The sequence below is a fragment of the Mercurialis annua genome, linkage group LG2 (genome assembly GCF_937616625.2).
Source record: "Mercurialis annua linkage group LG2, ddMerAnnu1.2, whole genome shotgun sequence".
Classification (NCBI taxonomy): Eukaryota; Viridiplantae; Streptophyta; class Magnoliopsida; order Malpighiales; family Euphorbiaceae; genus Mercurialis; species Mercurialis annua.
The window spans coordinates 50,754,753-50,780,289 of NC_065571.1; the positions used below are offsets into that span (position 1 = coordinate 50,754,753).

Consider the following 25,537-nt stretch of genomic DNA (forward strand, 5'->3'; position numbering starts at 1 on the left):
AATATGTTTTTGTCCAACGTATTATTTACGTATAACTAAGAAGAAATAACAGATGAGTCGTAGTTCAGATATTCTAAGCGCTAATCAAAATTCTATTAGACTGTGAGTTTAATTTTTTATACAAACGCTTCCCTTCTCTCGATTATTCAAAAAAACTAATAGAAAATAAGATTAATTTTAATCAAAAATCACTGTATTTATCAGAATTTCATTTTTTTTAAAATAGATAATGAAAGAAAAAGGGAGAGAACCATTTCACTTAACCACTAAATAAGCGCACAGTTAAATATATAAAAATATTTATACAAATGTCCAAAATAATCCCCTCACTAAATGATAAAAAAAATAAATAAAAAACAGTAGGAGATGAATACAAAAATGACAATCAAATCACTTGCACACCCTTTAAATGATATAAAACCATTGGTGTCATCATGTCAAATTTTCAACTCTCACTAATTATTTAATTCTTCTTATCTTGATGGGTTTTTAATACATTAAATTGATTACATCATATAAGTATATGGATTTTTTTTGTGCACCACCCTACACTATGTGATGCAATAATGACATTTGACAAACTTGTTAGTTATATCAACATGTTGTGTGTCACAGACTCACAGTAACGTAATTTATAGTAGTATTTTAAAAGGGTGAGTGTTAAAGCGTTTTGATTTTTAAGGCCTAATGACATAAAGGCCAAAAATTTATCAAAAATTTAGATTTTGTTCAAATTTTTAAAACTTCTTGATAATAACTAATATTATATTACATAAAAAAATCCCAACACAAAAAGGAATATGTTGATACTGATATATCACTGATTTGGACTAACACCTATTTACCATTTATGAAAATATTAAGTATAAAATGCACATAATGAACAAAAAAAAATTAAATGTTTAGCGAAAATCTTCATTGTATTCAAACCTTAAAAATATCTTCATACATGGCAAATACTAATTGTCCACGTTAGAGACACATCTACATCAGTATAATCTTTTATCGGAGTGAGATATTTTTTAAATGATATAATACATTTTCGGATATTATCAAAACATTTTAAAAATTTGGACAATATGAGAACTTCGACAAACGTTTGACTTTTTTTTTTCATTAACCCTAATTTTAATAAAAAAGTTATGGAAAAAATTAATCATGCCAAATGCTTGAGCTAAAATTATAGAGCATATAATTTATCAATTCGTAATTGAAAGTTAATTATCAAATTTGTCGTGTCAGACAGTTATCAATCTCAAAATAAATCATCAACCACACTTCTCGATATCACTAATTCATTTTTTTTACTTTATGTCTATTATAATTACTTTTTAAAATATTTTATTTAGTTTTATTCAACATCAACTCATATTATAAATTTTACCCTCTCAAATTATACCTTTAATTTACTATTTTTACGCCTCAGTTTTATACACAATTTATGAGATATTATTAATTAAAATTATGAAATAAATTATTTTTTAAAAAATATATATATATAATACAACATTTTTGAAATGGTATGAAAATGGTATCTATATTTTTTATTTTTCAAAAAAAAATCACACAAAGTAAGTTATAATGTCTTTTTCTTCAAATACAATTGTTTTTTTTCCTTTGAAAAACATCACTATCAAAAATACTTCCAAAATTTTGGACATATTGCTGATTGTAACTATGAAGTAATTTTCAAATTTGAGAGTTAATTGTATAGCAAAATTAAATAATTATGGACCTTTTAGCCAAATAAAAAAAAAACACAAATAGTAATTATACATCTAAATAAGCATTGTTATGATTAATGGTCTCCCTTTCACATCTTCTTGTTGATAAAAAAACAGAGCCATTGTCTGTTTTATTTTCTGCCCTGAGTCAAAGGGATCATGTCACCTTTACAAAAAGACCATTAAACCCTTTTTACACTTGCGTATCTCGAGTCAGAAACAAACCATTTTTGATGAATGTGTCAATCCATTAGTACAATTTTGCAACATTAAAAAAATCAAATTTTTTGATAGTTGCTGAGCTACCCAGAAAAAGATTTTTTTTTTCAAAAAACACCCACCTCAGATCTTTCTCCTCAACAAAAACAGAGACCCATGTCTGCAATTTCACTTCTTTTTGTATTTCCAATACTACCCTTTACTTGTCTCTTTCTCATTTAATTTGTACAGCAGAATTCATCTCCTCTGTATCTTGTTTTTCTCTGTAACTTAATGGTCAAATGAAGTGTAGTTGAATTGGGTGTTTGCCAGTAGTTTTGAGACTTTATTTTGTGTGCAGAAGTTCTGTTCATTAATGAGTTTGAAGTCCATCAACAAACATATATGATTGGCTTAAAGGTTTGTCTGAATTCTCAAAATTATCTGAATTCTGAAGTTTTAAAGATTTGGGCTCATTTTAGTATGTAAAATTTCTTGAAATCTAAAGAAAAAGTTTTGAGTTTTGAGTTTTGTAGTGCAATTATGGGTTCTTCTAGTTTCACTTGTTTTATAGGTTCAATTTGCTTGGTTTTTCTCTTTATATGCGATGATTGTACGGCTAGCATCCAAAGTTTTGGCAAGATTTACCCTCCGTATGGAGGGTCTCAAATGAATTGGATTGATAAGAACGGTTTGTTTCTTATATCTAATAATTCAAATTTTGCATTTGGCTTCCAAGCTACTCAAGATGTCACATTGTACATGCTATGTATCATTCATCTGAAAACCCTAAATCCTGTATGGTCTGCCAATAGAAACTCCCCTGTTTCGAATTCTGATAAGTTCTTATTCGGTGATGATGGTACCGTGTCGTTACAGAAGGGAGGAAAGCCGATCTGGTCGCCTATTACGAGTGGTAAAAAGGTTTCTGCAATAGAATTGCAGGATTCAGGAAACCTTGTTATGCTTGGGGATGAGAATAGTGTACTATGGCAGAGTTTTAGCCATCCGACGGATACTCTTTTGTCGAACCAGGAGTTTCGTGAGGGAATGAAACTTGTTAGTGATCCTAGTCCGAATAATTTGACCTATGTTCTTGAGATTAGGTCTGGTGATATGATTCTTTCTGCTGGTTATAAAACTCCACAGCCTTATTGGTCTGTGAAGAATGATAATCGCAAGACGATTAATGAAGATGGCGGGACGGTAAATCTAGCGTCTTTGAATGGGAATTCATGGAGATTTTATGACAGAAACAACGTCTTGTTATGGCAGTTTATCTTTGCTGGTGCGGATAATAAATCTAGGAATGCTACTTGGATTGCGGTTATAGGAAATGATGGCTTTATTTCTTTCAACAATCTCGATAATGGAGGCAATGCTGCACCAGAAAAAATACCAAGTGATGTTTGTAGTAGGCCGGAATCTTGTGATGCATATTATGTTTGTTCTGATAACAATGTATGCCAATGCCCTTCGTCTCTTGGCCCAAATTGCAAAACAGGTATTGTCTCTTCATGTGATAGCTCACAGAGTTCTACGGAGCTAGTGAGTGGAGGGAATGGCCTTGATTATTTTGCGTTAGGGTTTGTTCCGCCCTCTTCGAAAACTGATTTCGAAGGCTGCAAATTGTCCTGCAGCAAGAATTGTTCGTGTGTTGCTCTGTTTTTCCAGAACAGTACTGGAAATTGTTTCCTGTTTGACCGAGTAGGAAGTTTAAAAAACTCCGGCCCAAGCTCGAGTTTTGTTACGTACATCAAAGTCTCGAGCCATGGAGGAGGCAGTGGCTCGAGCAATGGAGCCAGTGAAAGCAGCAAAAAGGGTTTTCCGTATGTTGTTATAATAATCATTGCTACGGTACTAGTCATTTGTGGTTTACTTTATGTGGCGTTTCGATATCATAGTTATAAGAAAAGATATCCAGAATCTCCCCATGACTCGTCGGAAGACGATAATTTTTTGGAGAGTTTATCTGGTATGCCACTTCGATATAGCTACAGGGATCTTCAAACAGCAACAAATAACTTCTCGGTGAAGCTAGGTCAAGGAGGGTTCGGTTCAGTTTATCAAGGGGTTCTTCCAGACAAAACCCGATTGGCAGTCAAGAAGTTAGAAGGCATAGGGCAGGGGAAGAAAGAATTCCGAGCTGAGGTCAGCATCATCGGCAGCATACACCATCACCATTTGGTTAGACTAAAAGGATTCTGTGCTGAAGGTACTCACCGGATGCTTGCTTACGAGTTCATGGCGAATGGATCGCTGGATAAATGGATATTCAAGAGAAACAAAGAAGAGCCGCTGTTGGAGTGGGAAACAAGATTCAATATTGCATTAGGAACAGCTAAAGGACTAGCTTACCTGCATGAAGACTGTGATGTAAAGATTATCCACTGCGACATAAAACCCGAAAACGTACTCCTCGACGATAATTTCATCGCTAAAGTCTCTGATTTTGGATTGGCTAAGTTAATGACTCGAGAACAAAGCCATGTTTTCACAACCATGAGAGGCACAAGAGGGTACCTTGCACCAGAATGGATCACGAATTACGCCATATCCGAGAAAAGCGATGTTTACAGCTATGGAATGTTGTTGCTTGAGATCATAAGCGGACGGAAAAACTTTGTAGCAACCGAATCTTCCGAGACATCGTATTTCCCGTCATACGCGTTTAAGATGATGGAAGAAGGCAAACTGAGAGACATTCTTGATTCTGAACTGAACTTGGATGACACTGATAAGCGAGTCTCAAATTCTATTAAAGTTGCATTGTGGTGCATACAGGAAGATATGTATTTGAGACCAACAATGTCGAAAGTTGTACAAATGCTCGAAGGTCTCTGTGTTGTTTCTCAGCCACCAACTTCTTCACCGTTAGGGTATCGCCTTTTTTCGAGCTTCTTGAAAGCGACAAGTGAAGAAGGAACTTCTTCAGGAACTTCGGACTGTAATAGTCTGGCATATCTGTCTTCTGTGCAGCTTTCTGGCCCCAGATAGCATTTGTTCAGTCTGTTCAGATTAGATTTTTGAGTTAAGCTACTACTAATGTATACACCTACTTATAGTAATTCTGTATATTAATTAATGGTGAGATATTCTGTATAACTATAGTAAGAATTATTATTCAATACAACGGTTATGTCACATCATCTGTGCAACTAACTAACGAGACATTATAATTTATAATGCTAAGAATCTAATGGTAAAAAAAATAACAATAAATAAATATTTCAATATTACAAATACTTGTTCTAAAATTAACGTGGCATAACCGCCCTATGGAATAATTATTTAGTAAGAAATTAGTAAAGTTATCTACCTTGTTAGTACTCTGCTATAATATTAGTATCGAATACCATCGTAAATTTTGAGATTAAAACTTCATTAGTTTAGTTAATTTTGGGTTAATAATTTTAAAAATTAAAATGAAATAATAATTTTTTGATTGAATCAGTTGGATCTTTTTCCCTACATCCCTTTATGATATTCAATATAAATTTTGACTTAAAAAATGATTTTAAAAGTGTTTCCTACAGTCAACCGCAGCCAGTCATCATCTCTCCAACTTAATAAAATGTTAGAATTTGTAAACCATCCGGTAAAGATGGCATCTTTGAATATCCTCGACCCAAAATCCTCTCTTCTCTGTTCCACTTCCTCATCTTTTTCCCACCTTCAATTCAAATTTCCCGCTAAATCAGGACACCCATGTCTCTCAACGGTCAGATTTCGAGCCAAACCTCTCCAAGCTTGCATTTTCCCAAGTAATTAATAACAATTTTTATAATTATACCCAGAAATAGTAAAAACAATTATGCTAATTCGTTTTTTATTTCTGTGTCTACAGTCAAAAATCGCGACTCTGTTTCTCGTAGAAGGAGAATCCTTATCTCACTATCCACGTTACCGTTTCTACTTCATTTTCATGAATCCATAGAGGGTTTTAGTGCCAAGGCAGCAGCTGAGTAAGTGAACAAAGTACTAAGATTTTCAATTGTGTTTAACTGTTATTCGTAAATAATTAGTTCAACCGAAGCCCGGACGGGTTTGGTTTAGTGGTATAAGCCTTAGCATTTGGGCACCATGGTAGCGGGATCAAACCCTGGCTACACCCTTTCTAATGGAGTGGTTGGTACTGGATTGCTGGCCATTATAGCCCGGAATCGCCAGGTATGTGGGCTTGCGGGCGGTCCAATTCCCAGGATTTGAGAGTGATCCTGGGCTTCGGCTCGGGTGAGTGAGTCCTCGTCACCAAGAATTAGTTCAACTGAAAATGGCATCTGAATACAATTCAGTAATGTTGAAGATTAGAAGAAGATTTATCTTATATAAATTTATTGCCAAAGTGATCCTCAAATTTAGACATTCAAATGTTGCTTAAAAATGCCAGGGATACCTTATATGCCCTCATGAGGGAAGAGGTGAGGAAGGTGATGTCCAAAGGCAAGGCGGCTGGTGTTCTTCGTCTTGTTTTTCATGACGCGGGAACCTTTGACATGGTTGAGAGTTCAGGTATTTATGTTTGCTTTTAAAGTTATCTAGTTTACATCATTACATGATTTTAAATTATCAAGGAGTTTCATCTTATGGTTCGATTTAATGTTTTCTTAAATGCCATGTTACATGGAAATAAAAACTCTAACACGGAAAACATCGAAATGTAAAATGCCAAGGTGATATTTTTTTATAAGAATAAGTTGTAAATATAAACTTTCGGTGTTTCAGAAGCATTTCTAAAAATGAGACATCAAAACGTAAGACGCATAAGTTTACGTGCAATACAAAAAGTCAGCTTTAGGTTACGAACAAAAGTTGCAGTTAAGATGAATTCTTGGTCAATAGATATAGCCAAAGCTACTTTTACGATGCTATAGCACTTTTAGTAGACCGCCAAGTTAATTCACTACTACTAGTAATGCTATAGAAGCAACTAGTTAGCTTGTGATGGTTAATTTCATTTGCATTTGATTTAACGGTGCCATGGCGTGGCAAAAATGATCTCTACTTTAAATTTTAGTTGGGTTTGGTAAGTGAATGTTGCTGGATAATCCAAAGTATTTTGCTGAAGTTGTTGAGCTCAATTTTCAAGTGCATTAGACATTTGTTTTTACCACAATCTGCTCTCTTACTAATCTGCTATTTTCTTTAAAGAATTCCGTGTCAGTAGTGAATTATGTTCTACATGCTCTGAACTTTGGAACGTTTAATACTGCAGGGGGTATGAATGGTTCTATTATTTTTGAACTCGATAGACCCGAAAATACAGGTTTAAAGAAATCCTTGAAGGTTTGTCTTGTCAACTTCTCGTGCTTTCATTCCTAATTATCACAAACATGTAAACTGCTAAAAAGAACTTGTTTTCTTGGACATAAATCCAGACTGGTTATGCAATCTCCTTCTAGCTAACTCCAAAGTGGGTGCATTGTTGTTTAGATTCTTGAGAAAGCAAAGAGGGAAGTGGATGCAGTACAAAAAGGTGATTATTAATATGATGCTATGTGAAAGGCTTTTTTTATAGGCTAAATAGTGCGGTTCTTTCTTATGCACGATTGGATTTTTCCTTTATTAGTATCCTGGGCAGACATGATCGTTGTGGCTGGAGCTGAAGCTGTTTCAATTTGTGGAGGTCCAACAATTCCGATTTTATTGGGTAGACTAGATTCACAGTAAGAAGGATTGCTCCTTTCTTTCTTTACAGTTTTGCATGGAATAATATTTGATACCAAGTGACAGAAAATATAAATTCAGAACCTGCGTAAAAATTCCCGTTCCCGGTTACTAAATCAAATGCCTTCTCCCAGGGAGCCTGATGCTGAAGGCAAACTTCCCGAGGAGACTCTAGCTGCTGCTGGTTTGAAACAATCTTTTCAAAGAAAAGGATTATCGTGAGTGTACAGAATTTTCATCGACATCTTGTGTTGTTTTTATTTCAATTTTGGTCAAATGATGATTGCAAGAAAAATAATTTTTGTATGTTTACCATGATTTAGTTTCGGATAGTGATTTTTTCTGAAGAAAACTAATCTTCTTTGACAGAACACAAGAACTTGTTGCATTATCTGGAGCTCATACAATAGGGGGCAAAGGCTTTGGAAATCCAACTATTTTTGACAATTCTTACTATAAAATTCTTCTGGATAAGCCATGGATGTCTTCAGGTAAAAAAGTATTACAAAAACATTTTTTCTATTACGCAGCTGTATCAGATGGTTCCCCCTTGATATATCGAATTATTACGTACTTTTGCATCTGAATATCATCCTGAGGTCGAGTTATTGGCCTGAGTTTAATCTATTGCTTTTGATTTTCAAATGTAGGTGGAATGTCGAGCATGATCGGACTTCCTTCAGATCGTGCACTTGTTGAGGATGATGAATGTTTAAGGTTGGTTATACTCCAAATACCTCGCGACTCATACCAGTTTTTCAATCCAGCATATGTAGGAGTGTGCATTCAGTTCAGTTTGTACTAAAATAACTGACTGAAACTTAACCAAACCGAAAAAACATTTTTTATGTTCTCAAACCGAACCGAACTGAATTTGTAAGTTCGGTTGGTTATTCAGTTAGGTTTGATTTTTGCACACTCCACATATGCATCAGACTTCATGTACTGAAACTAAAAAGAAACTCTTGTCTCCGTGAAATTGTAACATAAATGATATTCTAATTTTTTGTTATTGATCAACTCAGAGATAACTTATGTTTGATGCAGATGGATCAAAAAGTATGCGGATGATCAGAATTCGTTTTTTGAAGATTTCAAAACTGCATATATCAAACTTGTGAATTCTGGTGCAAGGTGGAAAAGCTTGTGATACTTTAAAAAAAAAAAAAAATCCTTTTTTTAAGATTATGTCGTATAATAATGAATACAGCCGTAGTTGCCGGTTGGACCGGTTCCACAGCTCTTTATTCTTGAACGAGTCATGAAAGGTACGACGAACATACCTTGTCTGTACATTGGATCGAGAACGGGATCGGAGGGTTCCCTGTAAGAAACATGTGAGAATTTTATTTTCTTGCGGGTCAAGGCTAAAAGCTCAAGTTCAAATCCCATTCTATGATGTTCACAAACACTAATTATAAGTCTCTTATCTATATATTTCATGCTTAATATCTCCTATTATTTCTTTAACTAAAATAAAAGCATATATGTTATGTAATATTAAGTAATTCAATAATTTAATATATTTTCCCATAATTATGAAATCAAAGTATGCATTTTACTTGTACGAACCACTGAATCAACTATAACTGGTTATTCAATATCATAAATTATTCACACCCTTATCTTTTTCAAACTCAGAATTTCAATTAAATTACATAATTATTAACCCATTGACTCATCTCCTCTTGGAAAACAAAACAAAGTTAAGAGAGAAATAACATAGAGCCACATATTTCACTTCATTTTTGGGAATTTTCTATGAAAGTAAATACTTTTTAAAAAAACTAAAAATTGCAGACAATGAACATTAAAATGCACCTTTTAAATTTAAACCCCTTTACTTTTTTTTTTATAGAATAAATCCCTTTACTTAAAAAAATATGATTAAAGGCTCCTCTGCCTTATATTGAGGAACATTAGAAAATGCTATTTGGATGTACATCCACAAAAATACAATTAAGTATACATATAGAAAGAAAAAGCTATCAGATTCCTTTATTGTCTTTTATCATAATCAAATTTAATTTGTAGAGTCTTATTTATTAGATTCATTATTTTTTTGTATTTTTATAATTTAGATTAAAAATATATTTTGTTTAATCATAAGTTAATACAGAAAAGAATATAATGGGCCATGCCCATTAACTTATCTGAAAGATACATATTGGTTTCTTAATTCTCTATTGCTTCAATAGTTGGCAAAAGATTTAATTGTAATTAATAGATAATTGTTTGAGAAATTACATAAAATCTTTTGCTGTCTTTTTCATTTGTATCTCATTCTGATCCTTCATAATTACCTTACGTCTGTTAACTCGTCTATTTATTTTTGAAATACTATAAATATGTATGTCTTTTGTGATTCAGTCGAGCATAATGCATGGAAATATTATCTTCTATAGTATAACAAAGATTTAATTATTATTTCGTCCCCTAAATTTGCATGTTATGAGCGTTGATACTAAATTAACTTTTTTTTATCAAATAGTTCCATGAATCTGTTAATTTTTTTAGTTATCCCAAATTATGATAAATTAACTAAATCTTAGGTCAATTATCCCCTACAATTGTTTTCAAAAATTGGTCAAGGTAGAATCAAGGAGCTAATCGATTAAATAATAATTTTGATGTTAATTGACTATTGGGTGCAAGTTTATGGCATAAAATATTAAAATGTATAAGTTGGTGGTTTTGAACAACCAAACTCAAAACTTTGCAAAACAAGATCATTTTACTCCAAATTTAACAAAAAGACTACCAAAACATTTTCAGAATATCCATTGTTTGAAAAGTTTAGGGTAAAATGATCCAACTTTTCTAAACTGTGGGATTATTTGTTCAAAACCAACAATTTGAATATTTTTGATATATTGTACCAATTTAAGGGAGTAAAATGAACTATTATCGATTTAACGGTTATTTGATGATGAAACAAGCCACGTGTTGGGAACCAATTTGATGGAAGCAATGACCCCCACCCTACACGTGCAAATGCTTAGAGAATGTCTTGGAGATAAACTGGATCAGCAGCATACTAATTTGACCTCAATTAATGGTAAATTGAAAAAAATATGAATGAGATGGGTGAAATCAGGAACTGGTAAGCACAAATATGATGTCTTAGGTTGACAAGTTAATCTTTTATTACAATAAATTAAGGAATTGAGTAGTCAATTTCTTAAAATTTTGGAGTGTTTAACTAACTAATCTATGTAGCAATGACAAGAGCCTCTCTAAAACTTTTGCTCTTCCTTCTCTCTAAAAAAACCTTCTTCTCATCTTCATCCTTTAAAGGGTGGGAGGAGGTGATTATTCGGTTTCGATCGAAACTCACCTCCTCTCCGCCCATAAATACTACATAATTTCTAGATCTACTTTTTATTTCAATAAAAGTTCTTCGCTAGGTAGTTTTTCCGAGATGGATCTTATCGTTCTTTGATTGAAATTTTATGTTTTTGTGTTTTTTTATGCTTGTCTTCTTAGATCTATTAAGAATCTATAGCGATTGTTCGGGTTTTATAGTCAATTTCTTGTAGATCTAAGATCTTGAAAGTTTATCTATCTAATTTCGTAGAATTTCATTGACAAGATGATCAAAAATACTAAACTTCAACGGATCTAGCGGTTTGAAGGTGTAATCGGAAGTGTTTCATAATCAAGACCCTCGCACACAACGGGACTTTGTTCATCGTTTGTGGCCGAAGTTGGCAACCTTAGCGAGATCCACGGCTTGAGTCTTCTCATTTTCGATTAATTTTGCTTGATTCCTTTGTTGTTTATTAAATATTTGATAAAAGTAGAGTGGAAAGATTATATTGTTAAAGTTTATCATATGACTTTCTTGATTGTACTTTGATTTTGTTTTAATGGATTGTAATTGTGAAAAAAAAAATGACAAGAGCATGGGTTTATTCAATAATTTTATAAATTGATATTGTTAATATCTAATTTTTTTAAAAGACTATAATTTTTATGCTCAACCTCTAGAGGAGAGTGCACTGAAAGCTAAGAATTTGTTTGTTTATTGTGATTGGTTTAGCCAACTAATTTACAACTTAGACAGTAACTTTCTGCCTAATCACAATTTTGTGTAGATTAGGATGGATGCTTTGTAATTGTTTTTGCCTCCTCATTTTGGAAGGATATCTTCAAATTTGTTTCATGTTTAAATTAAGATCAACCAATTTAGTAATGTAAATGATAGTATATCTGTATATGCATTGTCAGTATGCATAATTCTTATTGAGGCCAGATTTAAAAAAAAAATATGAATTAAATTAAGTAAATATATTTTTATGCATTTTTTTTATGGATCTACCCTAGGTAAAAATTTACCGTGCTTAATTATTTTTCCAACTTTGTAAATGCAATGCTTTTGATGTGACCGTAAACAAACTGAGCCGCTCGAGTGATTCGGTGCTAGGTTCCATCAGAGTTTCGACATGAAATCGTTCATTATGTAAATGAATTATTTAAATGAGTTAAATTTGATATTCAACTCGTTTATGTTCATAAACAACTCGTATATTAGTTCGTTATCTTGCTCATATGATGTCGATTATGAGTTCGGCAGATAACTTAATTATAATTCTGCGAGTTGATTTGCATATGAACTTGATTAAGAACTCGGGCTCGTATATAAACACAATTATGAACTCAACTTGGTTTATTTTTTGAATTCGATTATTAGCTAATAAATTGTCTAATAAATTACTAATGGGGTATTGGCGAAACAAATCTCAACGTTTCACCTTTTTAACGATTTAAACCTAACGTTTAAAATTTTACGAAACAAATCCTAATCTTTTCAATTTTACAAATTGTAATCCCAGTTATAATTCCAGCCATTTTGTCATCTTTTTTAAACTACAAGTTGCAAAAATGCAAAACGTTGGGATTTTATTTGCAAAATTTTAAAACGTTGAGATTTAATGTACCAATAATATGACTGTCACATAAGCAAATAATGAACTAGTTTAAACTCAACTCGTTTAACTTTTAAAAGCTCGATCTCGACTTGTTTATTATTTAAATAAATGAATTCGACTTTGGGCCGTCATGAATTTCTGTTCAGCTCGTTTAACATTTTTTTTTTTGATAAATCAAGGATTTTATTAAAAGCCACAAGGCGTGGCAAGCAAAAAATTTAAAACGGAAGTCAAGCACTATCTAGACAACTTAATGAAAGAATAAAGAGTCTAGACTACAGATTACATCATTATCCGAGTATGGGAATTGACTATGAACACTCTTATAGAAATCCACCGCTTTAGAGATGCTAGAATTGACCAAGTAAACAATATCCGTGTTTTCTTTCTTGAAGATCCTTCGATTCCGCGCTTTTCAAATTTCCCAACAAGAGTAAAGGCAAATTGCTATCCAAAGATCATTATAACGACTTCGACTAAACCCTTTCCAAATGAAAATAAAATCATTTACAGAATTGGGAGCTACCCACAACAAACCACAACCACTCAAAAGCACATTCCAAATTCTGAACGGTGTATGTGAGCCGAATTTAAATATTATAAAATTTAAATGAATCGAGTTGAAATTCAGTTCAGGCATAGCTTTAAAGGGTGTAAAAAACGGCTAACTAATTTTAAAAATGGGAAATAAGGGTTAGTACAAGTGGTAAACGGTTTGTTATCGCTTAAACAAAGTCTCTGATTTGAGTATTGTGAATGCAAAAAATTCCTGCTAGCAAACTCATCCAACATGCCAGATGCGCGACGCGGATCGGATCTGAATTACACAAGACAAATTCTTGGAAATCAAAGGTGCTACCAACAAAAGAAATGGGTAACTAAGAGGCTGTAGTGAACCGCAAAACACGGTGGTCTGTTGAAGCACACCGCCAACCCAGACAGCATTGGCAAAGTGGTCGGTGTGCGATCACATTACCATTTTTGCTTTTAATTTCGTCATGCAATTCCCTAATCTGCATTTAATTCTTAACTCCATATTTGTATGGCAAAATGAAAAAAGAAAAAATATGAATAAATAATTTATTTATTCTATTGATTATTCTTGTCCAAGTGGCAATTTTGGCTGTGTAATTAAGTTTCATGTACAATTTTGTATCCAATTTAAGTTTGGTCTCATTCTATAAAAGAGTTTCACTATTTTTTTACCCTCTTCTTTGGGTCATCAAACATGCAAAAATTGACTCGACCCATATGACAATCTTAAATTGGTTTCGGTTCCAATGACATGGATAAGGGTACATATTTTTGATTATTTTCTAACGTGGACTGCATTTCATAAATTCAAAATTTTAAATAATATGATTTTGCTCATAGTAAATTTATATAAAGTATTTTTTATAATTTGTTATTATTAAATTATGGAAGAAACTCAAATGAATATGCGATAAATCACAATGGCTTGGATTAATAAGTTAAACATTATGCTAAGCTATGGGTGCAACCAGCACTATAACTCTCAGGTGGTCCAAATTTTTCGCGTTCGGATAATCAAATACCGGTAAATAACGACAATTTAAGTGCAGTTTCAGAAAACGCAACTAACACTTGTAGGCCATCCCTATTTTTGTATTTTATTATAATATAGCTTTACTAGTAGTAGTAGTCCTTAATTTTCTCCGGCGAGGAGGGTCGACCCTCCGCGACCTCCTGGACCCATCCCCGATGCTAAAGCCGTATGTTCAATTACTCCTGCAAACGTTTTTTTCTTTAATTATATATAGAAAAAATTAAACAACTCTTTTTATAAATCATTATAATTATTGGCTAAAAAATTGCTAATTTTTTTTAAAATTGAATATTATAATAATTTTGGACAAATTTTGAAAGAATTAATTTGAAATGCGAGAACGTGAGCCATGCATGGATTGACAATTTGGTAAGACAAAATAAAAACAAAAAAAAATAAGAATAAATTAGTTACAGAGACAGGCAGTTACAGAGTTACAGGCTTACAGCACTCCGTCACGGCGTTACTTAACCGTTCCCACGATTACCATTTACTACATAAACAAAAAAAAGTAAAAAACTGTAAAAATAAGAAATAACCGCATTATTCTTAAATAAGATTTTTATCCAGTCCTGTAATAAACCCCACTCTCTCACTCTCTCTCTCTCTTCTTTCTCTCTCTAAAATACCGAGTGTGACCATGGATTTCAAATCGTCCGCTTCTGATTTCTAAATCCAAATCTTACTACCCATTTGCATTCCACACTCACACTCTAACTATTTACGGTTAATTATTCGGATCCTCTCTCTCGGGTTCGGATCCTTTGAGCTCGCCGGAACACGACTCAGCTTTCTTTCTCTTGCAGATCCTTTCTCTGATGAAATTTTGATTTTCGCACGCTTTCCAAGGTAAAGAGATAAAGATAATGTAAGGTTTTGTTTGGCTGCTGAGAAAATAGAGTAACCAAAAGAAAAAAGCCTTTATCTTTTTTGGGTTTTATTTTTACTGTAATGTAAGGTTTTGTTCAAGTTTTTTTCTCTTTGTGTGTTTATATGTTCATGAGCAGATCAGTGTTGAAATTACAGATTTGCCCTTATTTCTTGGTTGAATGTGTTCTGCTGTGTTTTTGAAATATGTTAGCATTAGAAAGTTGTGAAATATAAGAGTTTTGGAGTAGGGTTTTGTTTTTTCTTTTCATGGACATGTGTTTATGTATAAAGTTCTCAACTTTTTATTACCCTAATTGGTACAGTCTATAATCTAGTAGTAGCAGTAGGTAGCTGGCAGTTGTGTATTAAAAACTTTGAACTAAAGAAGCAATCTTTATAATAATATCATTAGGTGGAGTTCTAGTAGTTTGATTTTGTTAGTTTAATGTTTTTCTAATAGGAGTGTTATGTATTTATTTTGTGTTTAGTGTGTGATGGATTTCGAAAGTAATGTTATGCTGGTTGATGGGCTTGAGACGTCCCATCGAAATGGTATTCATGAGCAAAGTCTTGCATCTCCGGAGAAGATTGGTGTTGTTTCAAATGGAAATTTAGAAAATGCTTCGAAGTTGGAAGAAGATAAGGCGAACTCGTACGCTGAGGAGGTCAGTGAAGGATCAAATGGATTGACAGGATCTCAGGTAGGTAGTGCATCCTTTGATGCTGTTTGTTTGTTGAAGAGATTAAGCTGTGTATGATAAGAATACTTTCAACTATGTTTTGTAGGAAGGGGATACAAAAAACGAGGGTCATTCAGAGCATTCCAAATCACTGAAGGGTCCTGGAAAGAGCAAAAGTGAAAAGTCATCAAAACCCCAAAATGCCTCGGCCAATTTGTTGAAGAAAAGCAAGGATATAAAAGTTGCTGGGGCAAATGGTTCAATTCATTCAAATTTACAGTCAAAACAACCTTTGAAAATCAAATCATTCAATGAACAGGCATCAAAGGTAATTGTTCACATTATTAAGAACTTACTGTATTTTGTTAAAATCATTATTGTGCAATGTTACTTATCTTTATATCCGATGTTGTTTGCTCCTAACAGCATTCTGCAAAGTCTGATGTGACATCTTCTGAAGGCCTCAAGTATGTAATTGTTTGTAGTTCTACTTCTACCTTTTCTCTATTAATTTCTAGAGGAGGGGGATAGAGAGATATGAAAGTGCGCATTGCCAAACTTGATAACGAGAATCTGATTATTTTGAAGTAGTTGTTAATTTGCATATGCACATTTTTTTGTGATTTTGCTCCTCTGTCCATGTTTTTTGTCTTTGTTAACTGTTGTTAGTGGACACAGGGACACAACAAAATTGAGATCTCTGAAGAAAGAACCGGCTAAAGTGGAGGAGGAAACACAAACTATTTTGTATCCTTTTATGTAGTCTTCATTTATATTTTATCATTATTAATTCGATCTCTTCCAACTCTTCTTTAATTATTATTTAGAAGTCCAACTTCAGAGGACGCAAAACCTCGGAAGGCAGGTGTCCTTCCAAATTATGGTTTTAGCTTTAAGTGTGACGAAAGGGCTGAGAAAAGGAAAGAGGTTGGATTTGAACTTGAACGTTTTTGAGTTGGTAGGAGTAGGAGTCTTCTGTAAGGACTTTCAAGGTCAACATAATTTTTTTACTTTGATGTTGAACAGTATTACTCTAAACTTGAGGAAAAGATTCAAGCAAAGGAGGCAGAAAAGAATAACATGCAAGCAAAGTCCAAGGTATCCTATTCTTATATAATTGCATTGTCTTTTAGTATACATGTTAATGTTATTCCTATAATTTTTATTATATGTATAATTCAATTCCATTTTTTTCTATGTAGAAAAAAAAACTTGTGGACAAACAAAAAAAGGAAAGGGATTTTACTTTTTGTGAGTAAATTGTAATGAACTTGGAAAAATAATGGGGATAGAAGGACTTGAACTCTTGTTTTAATTCAAATTGATTCCTTTTTTTACTCTAAACAAAAAAAGGATTAATTAGTTTGTCATTTTTTGTCTTATCAATAGATAACATGATAAAAAATATATTATATTAGATAAAAAAATTTAGGTGTCATTCATCTAAGTGTACTTGAGGGAAATGGAGGGAATTTGAACTTGAGGTGAGCCATTCCTGATAACATGGTAAGACAAGTCAAGTAGGTGTTTTTTTTTTTTTGACTAGAAATGTCTAAATTTTTGTCTAATATTCTCATAAACAGTTCTCTAATTGTATAGAACAGTTATCAGTTTTAGCTCGAATAGTTTGTAGAGCCTATCCTCTCTAATTTTCCATTAAGACGCCCTTCAAAATTTCAATCTTATAGGAAACTCAAGAAGCTGAGATCAAGATGCTTAGGAAGAAGTTGGCATTTAAAGCAACACCCATGCCCAGCTTCTATCAAGAGCCGGTGCCACCTAAGACTGAACTAAAGAAGGCAAGTTTGTTTTTCTGATTGCTAGAGCATGGTTGTTTGTAATGCTAGTGTTATTTATTTTTTCAAAGACCCGAAGTATTATAGCTCATGCAAGTATGCAGGAATTGGGTATCCGTGTTTATGATTTATGTAGAGTCTCATGTTTATGCGGTTCTGCTTTATAGTTAAGTAACTGTATGGCGTATGCTATTTGGCAAAAGCATATTACTTCTTGCATCTTCTTACTTTGCTACTGTCGGTCAAATTTTGTTAATAGTGTTAGTAGTAGGTTAGTAGCTTAAGATAATTAATGTGAACTGTTTGAGGATGTGCATGCTATGTGTTCATGGTATTTGTGCTTTTCTTGCATCACGAGCTATATTTTCATGCAAAGTATTTTGTTACCAACTTAGTATGTTTATTTGCACGATGCAGATTCCTATAACAAGACCTAAATCTCCCAAGTTAGGTCGAAAGAAGTTGGATTCTGAAGAAAATGATGGGCAGAGTGGTCGATTGGCTAGGTTAAGTTTGGATCAGAAATTATCTCAGAACAACCCTGTGAAAGGACCCTCCCCTATCCAATCAAAGAAGCCTCAGCGGAAGTCCCTCCCTAAACTGCCTTCTCAGAAGACAAGTTTATCCAGTGCGGTTACGGATGAAAAAACTGTATCATCTGTAGGTACAAATGAGGAAAATGCAACCTCTTGTGATCAAATCAACGAAGGTTCTTTTCCTGTGCAAGAGCAGGATTTGGCTCCAACAGATGGGGAGCTAGTGGTTGGAGAGCAATTGCAGCCCGAGCATTAAGCAGAGCAGCATTAGAAATCCGATGCTCTTACAGAAGTGTAGAATTCATGTCCTTTAATAAGAGGTCAAGATTTGAATCATCTCGCAACAAAGGATATTGCGGTATGAATTGTGACGGTTGTGTTTGTCAATAGTCTGGTAGCAAAATTGATGGTGTGTGCCTGCTTTCAAGGTTGCTGCTGGCGATCACTCATTAGGATTCTTCGTTCTGCTTGAAGCACTGTATGCTTACCAATCTGCCAATAGTTTTCTTTATTTATTTATGTTGCTAAACACCCTTCATCTCTGCTTGCTGATTGAAAATATTTGTTTGAAATTTTGCTTATGTCTACTGCTAGATAGCTTGAAATCACAAGTGATGTTTATTTGGATCATTTTATCAAACATCTCAATATTTTGATGAAGGCTTGTTTGATGTTATCATGTTTTGTTTTACATTTTGTTCTTTTACTGCAACTTTTGTTTTCTTATATAGCCAGGAAAAGGGTCATTGAGGTCCCTAAACTTGCGAGTCATGGTCAAATGTCTATGAACTCATATTTAGCCATTTTACTCGATTAGTAATGATACTCTAGTTTTCAATCAAGAAACCCAAAATTGTACAAAAATAAATGTGTTTAGGGACCGCAATAATGGTCAAGCATGAGTGAATTGGTCATGACATAAATTGAGGGACGTGGTGACCATTTATTCTATAGTTTCTTTTATATCCAATTTAGCTCAATGCAGATGCGATTTAATTAAATAAAAAGACTTAGGATACAAGTTAGAGACAAGATTGAAACTTTTGTTTTATATTAAGATTAGATGGCAATATAAACCATAGAAGCACGACAATAATAGTACGGATAGAAACTCTCTTTCACAGAACTATTCTTGAAGCTATCATTTTCTGCCACAGTGCTGTTGAAGAACAAATATATGTACATGTCCAGGTTTTAAGAAGCAGCAGCAAAATGAGTATGTTCTTGCGAAAGATTGTATGGTGTTGAGTATTTGCTGAATGGGAGTTCATTCTTTTGATTTTCTTCTTCATCCTCTTCATCAGGAACTTCCCACAGGAATTTAGCATAAGAGGCCATAACATGACTGCAATAACACATATCAAACCGTTACATTTGTAATCTAGAATCTACTCCCTTCATCCAGCAAAGAAAGAATGTTTAACCCGTTCATAAATATAAAGTTTCGAGTTTTTAGAAAATGAAACACTGAACCATAGGGGTGTGGAAACAGGTTGGTGGGTTGACCCATTCGATGGCACGATTAGGGTCAACATGAACACGACATGAAAATTAAGCAGGTTATGTGCGTTAGCCTGCATAATTCATTTGATTCATTACGAATCATAGCTAGTAACAACGTGATTCAAACCCATTTATTACGAATGAATTGAAAATGAGTCATATCAACATATCTTTTAAGTCGTCATCAACAGGTTAAATAAACTCGCATATCAACCTTAATACACGACATGTTTTAAGTTGCGTTATCAACGAATTGATCCGTTTAAGGCGCGAATATGTTTAACCTCAACCCTAGTTCATAATTCTTTTCAGTTTAGAATCATGTTCGTGACACCCCTACAGAAATGCAAAACTCGATAAAGTAAAGTTCCGTAACTTTTTCAGCAACATCGTCTTAAAACTAAAACGAAACAGCATTTGGGAAATCGATTAATGAGTTACCAGTCATCAGGAGAGGACCGAACGGCTTGATCAAAATAAGTCTGAGCACGATCACTATTCTTATGATTATTCCAAATAAGATCTCCATACATGGATAGAACATTTCCATCATTTCGGTTGGTGACAATAGCTCTCTCACAGATCTTCTCAGCTTTCACAATATCACCTCGTACCTTAAAAATCAAATTCCATCAAAACCAAGAAGCAATAATTCAAAACAAATCATTAACTTTAACGTATTTCGTAATTACAATACGAATTTCAAATCGGTATTTCCAAATTACAAAATGATTAATAATTCGTTTATGATATTGTCAAAATTTAAAATCCATTCGGTAAAACACGTTAAAATTCATAATTTAATAATTTTACTACCTCTTTCAAGAATTTAGCATAGTTAGCAAGAAGAAGACTATCACCAGGATACGTCTCAATCATGCCTTGATAATAAATATCCATTTGCTCATTCCCAAAATCCCAAGATCCGCCACCATTCCCACCACCACCACCGCTTACACCGCCGCCGCCAAATCCTCCGCCGTCCGAAACAACAACTTCGTTATCAGAAAGAAGCGACGACGCTGTTTTCATGCAAACATTCATCTCTTCCTTCTCCCTGACGATAACTGCAGACCTGACACAGCTTCCGGGTAATATTTTCTCTTTGTCGCCATTGCCGAGGAAAGAACACAGCTTCAGCTCGCTCTCCGACACTGTCCGTTGAAGGGGCATGGATACATGATGTCGGGTTGGAGAGAAGCCATATCCGTGGCCGTGATGATCCGCTTCAGGTGGTAATTGGCGACCATATGATTTCAAGACTGGCGTTGAAGAACTTCTTAGTAACATTTTTGATTCTGATGAAATTTTATTTGTTGTTTGTGTTTTGTTTTCTGATTCTTCTCTTGAAACCCTGTAATGGGTCTCAGAGATATGATTATAAAATGCGGAAAAGATTGATTCTTTCTTCTGCTGAAAGAGATGGAGAAGATGACATATTTATAGTTCATTCTGAGAGATGATTGTAGCCGTATGATTTTGATCGTGCGGCTGACATGCATGGAGTGGAGTATAAATAGATTTGTTTAAATACAGGTAAAGATATAAAGTTCGTAGCCAATTATGGTAAACAGAGTTGACTATTTCTGTAATGTATGAACCGACGTGGGTTGTATTTCACCGTGGGATTGGCATACTAAATTGGAGTTATGGGGATTTAGGACGGTTCGATCAAAATTGCTAATAAAAAGACAACTAGCAAAATGAAAATAGGAAAGGTTAAACACTGCGTTTGAAGGTTCAGTACTCCTCATCTAAGCCTTTGGATTTATGAATTTAGTTGTATTTACAATTAAGGTGATTTATGATTCATTTCAAATAAAAAAAAGGTGATTTATGAATTTAATTGCATTTACAATTAAGGTTTGTTTTCCTACTTATGAGATGGTGCCATAGCTTTTTTTGTCTTATGGCTAATATATTAGTAGGGTCGAACCGAGCTCGAACTTAGTTTTATATTTATCTATTTAACTAAGCCGAACTTAAATAAATAAATCGGTCGTTCATTTATGTACTAGATGAGCCGAGTTCAAATGAGCTCGTTTAAACAAAAGGATACAAATTCAGCTCGTTTAACATGTAAGCGAACAAACTAAATACGAACCAAACGTAAACATATTAAAGGTTGGTTATTGTAGGGCATAAAATTACACTCTTATTGGAGCATTAAAGAACAAATGTGCAAGTATAAAAACACTCAAGATTGATATTCTTAACTGACCCTATTATCAGTTGTATGAGCAATGATGATTTGACCATAGTGCTACTGTTTTCATCTTTATCAGATTCCAACTATCATTTTATTTTCTCAGCATAAACAGTTAAAAACATCAAAGGAAGAAACTTGATACATCCACATTTACACAACTACATAGATTTTATTCATATTATTAAATAAAGAAGCATACAACAAAAAGGGTGGATCGATATTTTCATTACATAATTAAGTGGTTGCAAAACACAGTTCCTGAAGAAATCATGCCTGTAAAAAAAGGGCTTTGGTAAAAAAAAAACCTCTCCATGAAGAAGAAAGGTTGTCATGGCAGACTCAATAATTTGCTGCCATTGCCAAACCAAAGCCCACATACCACAAGGCACCATTTCTCCAACTGCTTACAGCAACCACAACAACAATGCACTTTCAAGCTCCACCGTTTGAGCTAAACAAGACTGAGCCATCATCATGATTCAAACATGATAACAAAAACATTAAAGACTCCAAATCAACAGACTGACTCGACGCTGGCCATGGACCCACCAGCCGTCAAAACCCTGAAACAGGAAACAATGATAACAAAAAAGGCTAAAGAAACAGAACCCAGTAGACTGTATTCTCAGGAGCTCTGGCCATGCTGAAAGTTACACCCCTATGGGTGAAAAAAAACTTTTAACAGGTTCTCCCTAATTAAGGAAGCCTGCAAAAAAAAGGTATTGATGGCCAAAACTCCAGGAAAAAGGAAACTGGGCACTAAAAGATTGGAAGACCCATGGTGGATGGACCCAAAAACTTCACATGTTGCGGCTACCCACAAAAGCTAACTAGATCTCGAGGCTGATTGTTATGAACCCCGTGGTTTGGAAACGGATATAAGTCATGTTTAAGAAAGGATATCACACCTCCACAAGCGCTCCACGAGTAAGTCAATGGTGCTGGCGCTGATGGCATTGCAGTGCTGGAGATTCAATCCTAGGAGGCTATGGCCGAGTTTCACAAGGGCGGGTAAGCTCTTATCTGATATCATAGAGCAACCAGATGCTGAAAAGATCTGCAAATTAATCTGCTTTGAACAAGCCAAAAACACAAGCCCAGAATCAGAGATGGCACATTTGGAGACATCAAGCTCACTGATCAGGAAACAGTTCTCTGCAATAGCAGCCAGACTTGAATCACTGATTTTTCCGCACCCTTCAAGATTGAGAACCTCAAGAGTCCAACCGTGCTGCTCAGTCAATGCTAACACAGATTTGTCAGACAAATTCACACAACCGCTGAGATTGACCTTCACCATACCGGCACCACTGCTCTCGAGTAATGGGATAAATCCAGCATCAGAAACTCCCTGAAGCCCACTCAACTCTACATGCTGTAATTGAGGGCACAGCTTACCCAAAAGAGCCAGGCTAGCATCACCAAAACCTGGGCAGTTGCGAATGGTCAATGATCGCAGAGATTCACAAGGAGACAGCTGAGGTAATCCCAGATTTAGGTCTCTAAATCCTAAACAGTTCACCAGAGAAAAAGCCTTCAGTTTTGTACCACAGTTCAAAAGAGAACCAAAAAACCCAAGCTGGGTGATCCTGTGGCACTCCTCCAACTGCACGCTCTCCAGTGATCCTGAAGTTTTTACAAATGAGACCAGTCCATTGTCAGATAAGAAGGCACATTTGCGGAGGCAGAACTGCCTTAAATTTGGGCAACCCTTTCCTACAGCTTCAAGTCCAGCGTCTGTCATTCCTTGGCAAGATGTAACTGTGAATGATTTCAACTTCTGTAAGCCATGACCATTGCCCATGACCCAAAAACCCCTCTCACTCACGTTTGGGAGACTGGTGAGGACAATATCAGTAACTGCCTTGCCATAGTGTCCAATGACAGCTAAAGATACATCAGTAATATTCAGAGCCTGAAGCTTCACCTTTGTCAGAACATAAGTGGTTGACGATACAAGGCTTGCAATTCCCTGATCCCCAACAGCTGAGCAGTCCTTGATTGAGATGGATTTTAGATTAGCACAATACTTGCCAATAGCTTGTAGGCCTTCATTCCCAATGTTTGAGCAAGATTCTATGGTTATATCAGTCAAATTAGGGCAGTTCTTGGCAAGCTCAAGCAAACCCTTGTCAGATATCGCAGGACATCCACATAGATCAAGCTTCTCTAGCATATTGCATCCGGTAGCAATCACAAAGAGACCTTCATCACTGACAGAAGGCAAATTCCACAAGGAAAGAGCCTTCAGAGAAGGGCAGCCGCGAGCAATTGCCCTCAGGCCAACAGCTGTCACTCTGTGGCTTCCACGGATGGAAAGCTTTCCCAGACCTCCTCGGCTAGCTGTCCCAACCGCAATAGCAGCAAGTCTAATATCACTTGCCTTCTTTCCCTCCACGCTCCTCGAGAGAAAACCATCACCCTCAATTTCCTGATCTTCAACTTGCACTGCACTGTCCTTGCTGCAAAGCTCATCCCTGGACAAATTGCTCAGAAGACCAAGCCAACGCTTCGAAACGCAAGCGCAGGCACTCCTTTCCTCTCCTTGCAAATGTCTGAAGATTTCAAAGAGACACTCATCTGGCAAAACTTCGATAGAAGTCTGCCTTTTCTGCTCAAATCTCTCCCCGCTGAACACAAATGGAGCACTGATACGAGACCTCTTGTTAGAAGGAAAATACACATCCACATGGCGACCAAGGGACAAAAAGAGGCTCGGCTCCTTAGGGTTTGTGTATATTGATCCCCCAGGGAAAAAATCATCATCTCCTGAAAAACCAAAATCACCATCTTCCATCAACTTTATGTTCTCAGATCCAATACTTTCAATATAACAATCAAATCTATACAAATAAACTAATAACTATCAGATCTAAACAACTACAAAAATTCTAATCAAACTTATAATTCAAAGCAAGATACAAACAACCCTAACAAATTCAATCTAGAATTCAAACACAACAAATCCACAAAACAAACTCAACCACATAAGAGTAAAGTTCTTTAACGGTCTAATTAAGCAAAAACAATATACTAAACATCATATAAGGCCAAATCTCTACACCTGATCTACTACAAAACCAATCAAAAACAAGCTAAAAAAGACCACATAAACCAAGCAAAAAATTGACAAAATGATCAAAACTTTATAAACTAAACATCATAAAGATCAAATCTTTACACCTGATCTAAATACCCACATAAAATTAAACAAAAAGATTAAAACTTTATAAACTCACCAGCGAATCCAAAGAGCTTAGACATCCGTACAGCTCAAAAAACCCCGGGAGATAAAATCCGCACCGTTTGACACCAAAAAACCCTCCAAAGAGAGCAAAAAAGAGAGACCCAACAGCCAAAAACGTAATCAAATCGCAATTTAGAGCTTGAAAAGCTGAATGCATGAGAGGGATTAGAGCTTCAAAACCCTATTGAGATAGGGCAAAAAAAAAGATGGATTTTTTTTTGGAGAGAAAAGAAATGAATGAAGGGGATGAGTTGAGCAAGTCAATTAAGTTTAATGTAGTTAGGAGTGAAGGTTATGGTACATGACAATACACGCAAGTGTTGCCCACATGCAATGTATTTGCCATTCAAAACTGCCATTTCTTTCTTTATTCTTAACCCCACCAAAACCGAATACCAGACTTTGTTTTAGTGGGTTTTTTTTTTTATTTTGGGTTTGTTTGGATGTGAGTTTACGTTTTGGTTTATTTGGCTCTATTTGAGTTTATTTCTAAACTCCTATCTCCAAGTATTCTAACTTTATTTAGTTTTAATAGTCATTAATTTCATTTCATTTTTTAAATTATTAATTTAATCTAATTTTTGTAATATTTCATTTTTATAAACATTA

At 34.6% G+C, this 25,537-nt stretch overlaps 5 protein-coding genes across 6 annotated transcripts; 3 read left to right on the plus strand and 2 right to left on the minus strand.

Moving 5' to 3' along the window:
* The first annotated feature begins 1,833 nt into the window (after window positions 1–1,833).
* Window positions 1,834–5,066, plus strand: LOC126670054 (G-type lectin S-receptor-like serine/threonine-protein kinase SD2-5). Its single transcript, XM_050363708.1, has one exon. The coding sequence runs from the start codon at window positions 2,466–2,468 to the stop codon at window positions 4,917–4,919; it is 2,454 nt and encodes an 817-aa protein (XP_050219665.1). The 5' UTR covers window positions 1,834–2,465; the 3' UTR covers window positions 4,920–5,066.
* Window positions 5,067–5,445: 379 nt separating this feature from the next.
* Window positions 5,446–9,038, plus strand: LOC126666904 (putative L-ascorbate peroxidase 6). Its single transcript, XM_050359810.2, has 10 exons — window positions 5,446–5,686; window positions 5,770–5,887; window positions 6,313–6,434; window positions 7,138–7,208; window positions 7,356–7,398; window positions 7,492–7,588; window positions 7,724–7,807; window positions 7,959–8,080; window positions 8,240–8,306; window positions 8,637–9,038. Exons 1-10 carry the CDS (start codon window positions 5,497–5,499, stop codon window positions 8,737–8,739), a joined length of 1,017 nt encoding a protein of 338 aa, XP_050215767.1. The 5' UTR covers window positions 5,446–5,496; the 3' UTR covers window positions 8,740–9,038.
* A 5,609-nt stretch (window positions 9,039–14,647) lies between these two features.
* Window positions 14,648–18,645, plus strand: LOC126667838 (protein WVD2-like 5). Of its 2 annotated transcripts, none has more exons than XM_050360928.2 (9): window positions 14,648–14,936; window positions 15,446–15,658; window positions 15,744–15,965; window positions 16,064–16,104; window positions 16,307–16,384; window positions 16,465–16,564; window positions 16,664–16,735; window positions 17,326–17,436; window positions 17,851–18,645. In XM_050360928.2, exons 2-9 carry the CDS (start codon window positions 15,452–15,454, stop codon window positions 18,223–18,225), a joined length of 1,206 nt encoding a protein of 401 aa, XP_050216885.1. In that variant the 5' UTR covers window positions 14,648–14,936; window positions 15,446–15,451; the 3' UTR covers window positions 18,226–18,645. The 2 variants fall into 2 exon arrangements, with proteins under 2 accessions (XP_050216885.1, XP_050216886.1); XM_050360929.2 differs by having other exon boundaries at window positions 14,649–14,936; window positions 16,316–16,384.
* A 346-nt stretch (window positions 18,646–18,991) lies between these two features.
* LOC126667839 (uncharacterized) lies at window positions 18,992–20,896 on the minus strand. The gene is made up of 3 exons (XM_050360930.2): window positions 20,289–20,896; window positions 19,914–20,086; window positions 18,992–19,314 (listed from the first exon to the last, which is right to left on the minus strand). The coding sequence occupies exons 1-3, from the start codon at window positions 20,760–20,762 to the stop codon at window positions 19,164–19,166; spliced, it is 798 nt and encodes a 265-aa protein (XP_050216887.1). The 5' UTR covers window positions 20,763–20,896; the 3' UTR covers window positions 18,992–19,163.
* A 934-nt stretch (window positions 20,897–21,830) lies between these two features.
* Window positions 21,831–25,276, minus strand: LOC126667685 (EIN3-binding F-box protein 1-like). The gene is made up of 2 exons (XM_050360731.2): window positions 24,921–25,276; window positions 21,831–24,450 (listed from the first exon to the last, which is right to left on the minus strand). The coding sequence occupies exons 1-2, from the start codon at window positions 24,943–24,945 to the stop codon at window positions 22,571–22,573; spliced, it is 1,905 nt and encodes a 634-aa protein (XP_050216688.1). The 5' UTR covers window positions 24,946–25,276; the 3' UTR covers window positions 21,831–22,570.
* Window positions 25,277–25,537: the final 261 nt, after the last annotated feature.

What these genes read in the sequence shown, in the direction of transcription:
- LOC126670054 (XM_050363708.1), top strand. Translation starts at nt 2,466, where the DNA reads ATGGGTTCTTCTAGTTTCACTTGTTTTATAGGTTCAATTTGCTTGGTT.
- LOC126667685 (XM_050360731.2), bottom strand. Translation starts at nt 24,945, where the DNA reads ATGTCTAAGCTCTTTGGATTCGCTG. An exon ending in TAAGCTCTTTGGATTCGCTG is followed by an intron (nt 24,451 to 24,920) that starts GTGAGTTTATAA and finishes TTGGTTTTTCAG; the next exon opens with GAGATGATGATTTTTTCCCT.
- LOC126666904 (XM_050359810.2), top strand. Translation starts at nt 5,497, where the DNA reads ATGTTAGAATTTGTAAACCATCCGGTAAAGATGGCATCTTTGAATATC. An exon ending in GTTTAAAGAAATCCTTGAAG is followed by an intron (nt 7,209 to 7,355) that starts GTTTGTCTTGTC and finishes ATTGTTGTTTAG; the next exon opens with ATTCTTGAGAAAGCAAAGAG. An exon ending in TTTCAAAGAAAAGGATTATC is followed by an intron (nt 7,808 to 7,958) that starts GTGAGTGTACAG and finishes CTTCTTTGACAG; the next exon opens with AACACAAGAACTTGTTGCAT.
- LOC126667838 (XM_050360928.2), top strand. Translation starts at nt 15,452, where the DNA reads ATGGATTTCGAAAGTAATGTTATGCTGGTTGATGGGCTTGAGACGTCC. An exon ending in ATGGATTGACAGGATCTCAG is followed by an intron (nt 15,659 to 15,743) that starts GTAGGTAGTGCA and finishes TATGTTTTGTAG; the next exon opens with GAAGGGGATACAAAAAACGA. An exon ending in CTAAGACTGAACTAAAGAAG is followed by an intron (nt 17,437 to 17,850) that starts GCAAGTTTGTTT and finishes TGCACGATGCAG; the next exon opens with ATTCCTATAACAAGACCTAA.
- LOC126667839 (XM_050360930.2), bottom strand. Translation starts at nt 20,762, where the DNA reads ATGTTACTAAGAAGTTCTTCAACGCCAGTCTTGAAATCATATGGTCGC. An exon ending in ATGCTAAATTCTTGAAAGAG is followed by an intron (nt 20,087 to 20,288) that starts GTAGTAAAATTA and finishes TTGATTTTTAAG; the next exon opens with GTACGAGGTGATATTGTGAA. An exon ending in CGGTCCTCTCCTGATGACTG is followed by an intron (nt 19,315 to 19,913) that starts GTAACTCATTAA and finishes GTGTTATTGCAG; the next exon opens with TCATGTTATGGCCTCTTATG.